This window comes from Pelobates fuscus, chromosome 8 (assembly GCF_036172605.1).
Source record: "Pelobates fuscus isolate aPelFus1 chromosome 8, aPelFus1.pri, whole genome shotgun sequence".
NCBI classification, from domain to species: Eukaryota; Metazoa; Chordata; class Amphibia; order Anura; family Pelobatidae; genus Pelobates; species Pelobates fuscus.
Genome location: NC_086324.1, coordinates 49,502,568 through 49,507,737, shown reverse-complemented (window position 1 = coordinate 49,507,737; position 5,170 = coordinate 49,502,568). Strand labels below are relative to the sequence as shown.

General features: G+C 40.2%; 1 protein-coding gene across 1 annotated transcript in view; it reads right to left on the bottom strand.

Moving 5' to 3' along the window:
• Positions 1 to 1,483: 1,483 nt before the first annotated feature.
• Positions 1,484 to 5,170, bottom strand: part of ITPRID2 (ITPR interacting domain containing 2) — a 68,860-nt gene continuing 65,173 nt past the window's right edge. Inside the window, exons 17-18 of the mRNA XM_063429795.1 lie at positions 3,791 to 4,216; positions 1,484 to 1,679 (exon numbers count right to left, since the gene is read on the bottom strand). Of these exons, the coding sequence (XP_063285865.1) occupies positions 1,569 to 1,679; positions 3,791 to 4,216 (537 nt within the window). The 3' untranslated portion in view covers positions 1,484 to 1,568. The remainder of the gene's footprint in view (positions 1,680 to 3,790; positions 4,217 to 5,170) is intronic.

The window sequence follows — 5,170 nt, the reverse complement described above, 5'->3', positions numbered from 1 at the left end:
AGCAGACAGAAAAAGGAAAAAGAAAAAAAAATAATGTTCTTTGTAAGCTCTCGAAATTCATTGATTTATTGCACAGTCTTTACCTCATGGAGGTCAGTGTCAAACAGACCTATTCAGGCTCTCTCCATTAGCCATTTCACCTTTTGGCGTAAGTTTTGCAGCATTTTATATTTCCTCTAGCAGTGTGAATGCCTGACAATATTTGGAAATAAAAGGAAATGTTCAAGTTTCGAGGGAGGCAAAGATTTAGGTGAAAAAATAGTCAGTAAAGAAAATAAATATTTGTCGAAACCTCCCCAGTTCTCTTATGGACAAAACGCTAAGCAAAGTGCCCAAGTTTAACATGTACACAATGGCCAAAAGGAATAAAGGAAAAAACAGTAGATTGTATCAGCAGCATAATTCTGTCCTGAATTGTTTTATCATGTGACAACCAGCTTCATCCAGGATCCTAATGAGGGTCGCCAAGAATGAACCATTTCATGTGGACTGCAGGCTAGAGAGAAAAAAAAAAAAAAGGTATATATTTATATACAAGTTATATGGGGTCTGATAATGACATCTGTAAATCATGTGTCTAGTGGGTACGTTGTTACATGTAAACAGTAAAAAGGTAATTCTGTGCAGAACACTTTCACAGTAACAGAAAAGTAGGAGTTGCTAAATAAAAAAAAAAAAAAAGTTATAAAACCCCATTACCATCCAATAAACTACAACAGATGGGTGGTAAAGTTGAGTACAACCTGTGCGTTAAGAATACACATTGGGTGTGATGCATTACTCACAATCAAGAACACAAAAAAAAAAAAAAAAAAAAAATGGTTTAAGTATTTAGATTTAATGCAGGGCTGTCCAACCTGCGACCCCCCAGATGTTGCTGAACTACAACTCCCATGATTCTCTCAATTAAAAAGGTAGCCAGGGAATCAAGGGAGTTGCAGTACAGCAACATCTGGGGGGCCGCAGGTTGGACAGCCCTGATTTAATGTGTCTAAACAAAAACTCACATTTTGTTTAATGCAAACAAGGAAAAAATATTAAATATCAGCATTAGTAAAGTTTTAGATACACTACAATCACTTTACAGCTGCAGTAAGATTTATTCTCACACCTAACAGCAACACTAAAGTACAACGTAGGTTTTTTTAATTTGTTAAATAAACCAATATTGTGCAACTTCAAATTATGGAATAATTGAACAGTTCAGCTTAATAAGACAACTCACAAGTGAATAAGACATACAATATCTGTGGTCCTTGGTTCTCCTCAATACAAAAACAGTTTTGTCAATATCCATATATTTAAACCGTAACATGTAATTTAACATTTAATAGTGGGTTATCGATTGTGGACTGTTCATCCTTGGATGAGAAGCTGCCCTAGTATGTTTAGAGAGGGGGTAGAAGGGGAGTGATGCTCAACTAATTTTTACATTAAATAAATAAGACAGTTGGACAGTTAAACATAACACCTGCCTAAAAGCGTTGACCAGATTTCATCCTTTGGCAATACCCATCCCTCACTCTTCATGCATTCCCTTTTAAAGCTGGATTTGTTACTTGCCTTTTTCAAATTCTCCCATCTGTTTTTCCATCTGATGACCGCAATGGAGATGACACTGCTGCAAGAAGTCCACTCACAATCTCACGTCTGATATCGCCAACAATAGATTCTTTGATCTGGGGAGGGGTTGTAGGAAAGTTAATAATACTAATAAACACTATATACATATACATACACACACACACACACACACATACACACACACGTAGAAACGTTGCTGCAAACAAATATACTTTTTGCCAAGTGTTTAAGGCTTACTCAAAGTAAAGTTACCAAGACGTGTTTTCACTTAACACGTTTATACATGCAGATGTGTTTAAATAGTATGGATTAATAAATGTATTAACCAAACGGGGGGGCAGGTGGGGGAACAATTTGATAAAATTCTGAACTCTTCCTTCACTTTTTGTCAAAGCAGACAAACTTTCTTCCAAGAGTGTGGGCGACATCGGCATTGACGATTACAAATTAATCTACATATTACACTGGATGAACCACAAGCAAGAGTACACATTCCCATTATCGGCCATTGGAAGCAAGAAACTGATACTCATAATTATCTACTGCATGTTTACCTACTTTGCAATGTAGCATGCAGAAATTGAGTAAATTGTGGAAAACTGCCAATGCCATTTGGGGGGGGGGGGGGAACCACTATACTGTATACACATTTTCAATTTAGACCTTACTAAACTAGGCTTATGCTAAGTGTGTAATTCTCACCTTTATTTCAGAGACATACGCTATATTTGCAAATTCACACCTCTATTTCAAAAGCACACATACACATTATAGAAAATATAGCATACACACGCACCTTCGTGTTTACTATGCATAAATAAAAATAAAAAATACACATGCATTTCAATTTAAATATTAAAATAAACATTTAAAAGATTATAGCTACTGTCACATGTTGCTCCATTTGTTCTTTGTCACTGTAGTCAAGGCAACTATGTTTACATAGGCATATTTTATTACCACTACACCTGAATATTAGTTCTATGTTTTCTGTTGTCGAACATTCAAAGCGGCACAGAACGATTAGTGTAGGCAGCAAATTATTCACATTAGATCAAACATGCCACCCATAACAATTAAACTGTTGTCTTTCTATTCCCCTATCATGTGTCTAGCACACTGAAAAATGCAAGATGTATTGAAAAAGCCAGGACCTTATTATTCCGATATCACATTTTACATAGTAGCTCTGTTTGCATTCAAACACGTGGGAAACAAAATACACATTGTATTAAACAATGTGACATTATATATCGCGCACAGTACACGCCCACCAGTTGACAAGAAAAACAAGTTTAATGTTTCAGAATACACTAGGGGAAAAAAAAAAAACATGTAACCATGAACATATCAGGACAGCTGGCGCCCAAAATTCTTAGTTATTGCATCCCCCTCTGCCCTTACTACAATCAGTGGTGTATTTTGGATTTGTGCTGCCCCAGGCACGACTAAATTCGGGCACACCAAAAATCTAAATTTGCCCCCCCCAATTCGGGTCAAGGCCACTTTTTTGACTGACAGACACGTACCCTCATTGATACATGCACTGATATACACTCACTGACAGATACACAGCCATTAGCACACACTGTTTAACCAACACACACTTTCACTGACAGACACACATTCTCAGATACACATAAAATGACACACACTGACACATCCAGACACACCCATTGTCACTGAAAGACACACACTTTCGCTATACTCACTCACAGTAAGGTGAACACAGCCCCAGAACATGAGGCAAACAAGGCATTTGTCTAGGAGCTTGGGGTGGCGTTTTTGGCGCCCCCCCTGAAAGTGCCGCCCTAGGCAAATGCTTGGTGGTAAATACATCCCTGACTACAATCTATGGGTTGGTACCTAGACACCTTTATTCATTCTAACAATTCCAGAATGTTTTTCCATAATATTCTCGCAAACAAACTCTGTTTGTGCTAATTGTTTTAATAGGATGGTCCAAGCCTTCACAACTTAAGAGTTCCAGCTGTTGGATTGCTCCTCACATTGGTAATTCTAGTACAACAGCAAAAGACCAAAGCTATTCGACCCAAGTTAACCTCTATTAAAATATTCTGTTTCTAATTATGCACTCATGAATATGCCTTAAAATATATACATGTTCGCTACAAAAATAGATTATTATGACAACTATATTCGTCATTTCAACTTTGTTAAGTAGCGTATTGAAATGACAACTTACTTCTCGAATTACTTGTTGCAATTCTTTGTTCTCTTCAGCAGTCCACCTGGGACTCTCCTCTGTTGTGGACGTTGAGGGAACTGGTTCCGTTCTTTCTGGTGACTCTTCTTTGCACTTCTCAGAAGCCTCTGGTGAATCCAGATTAATAAATGGAGACACTCCAGGTCTAACAGGAGCGCTTGGTGTCAACGCTACTGAAGCTCTGAACACAGTTTTGCTTGGTGGGGTCTGAGATTTAGCTTTATCATTTGGATCAGAGTTTATAAAACCTCTCCTGTTTTTATTAAGTGGACTTGAGGAAACCGAAGAAGAGTCAGAAGCAGCTTGTGAAAAAGATTCACAGCGCTCTGCTCCTGTTTCTTCACCCAAGTCTTCAAGTCTCAACTCGGATTTCAGATGAGTCTGTTCTCGAATTAGTTCATTCACCTAGGAGAGAAAAAAAAAAAAATACGTCATCAATACAATTGTAAACATTTACCAATAATAAAAAGTAACTTCTCTCAATCTTGAAGAATTAATATATCCAGTTAATATAAATTTCAGTTTTATTCTTTACGGAACATAGCAATAGGAACACAAACATGCATTTCTAAAGCAATAGTATCCAGTCGGCCCCCTCTGAGTGCATGAAGAAGGCAGTTTTACATTTCCTCCATCTCGTGCTTCTCTATCCGGCAACCCAGACTTCTTGGCGGAGCATCCATCTTTATGAATTCAGTCAATCCAATGCTGCCCCATAGGAAGCATTAGGCTAGTGCGTATGCATGGCAAACCACAATGCACCAATAAAATGCTAGTCTAGCAGCATTTAATTAAGAACAGAGTTGGGCTAGGTTCTCAACGCAACAGCACCTTTAGTAGCAGTCTGGGGGACAGCAAAAACTGCAATGTTCACATTTCAGGGTAAAAAAAAAAAAAAAAAAACCATGACAGAGCCACATCCAGTGGCGTACATACCGGGGTCGCAGGTGCGACCGGGCGCGGCCCACCAGGGGGCCCGGCCGCCCTGAGACCCAGGTATGTACCCACAGGGCCAGCCTCTTCTGCTGGGGGGCCCAGGAGCCGGCCACCTCAGGGCCCCCCGAGGCTGGCCCTGCTGTCACCAGGCTGGTGGGCGCGCGAAGGAGCACTGTCCCCTGGGTGCTCCCTCTTCAGCTCCCTCTCGCACCACACTGATACCGGAGCCGGAAGATGACGTCATCTTCCGGCTCCGGTATCAGTACGCGGCGCGCGAGGGAGCTGAAGAGGAAGCACTCAGGGGACAGTGCTCGCCCGCAGGACCAGCCAGCCGGCCGGGTGACACCACTGGACCCCAGGGAATCCCCTCAGCTCTCCCACAGGTAAGGAGGCTGGGGGGATTAAAGTAAAAAACAAAAAAAA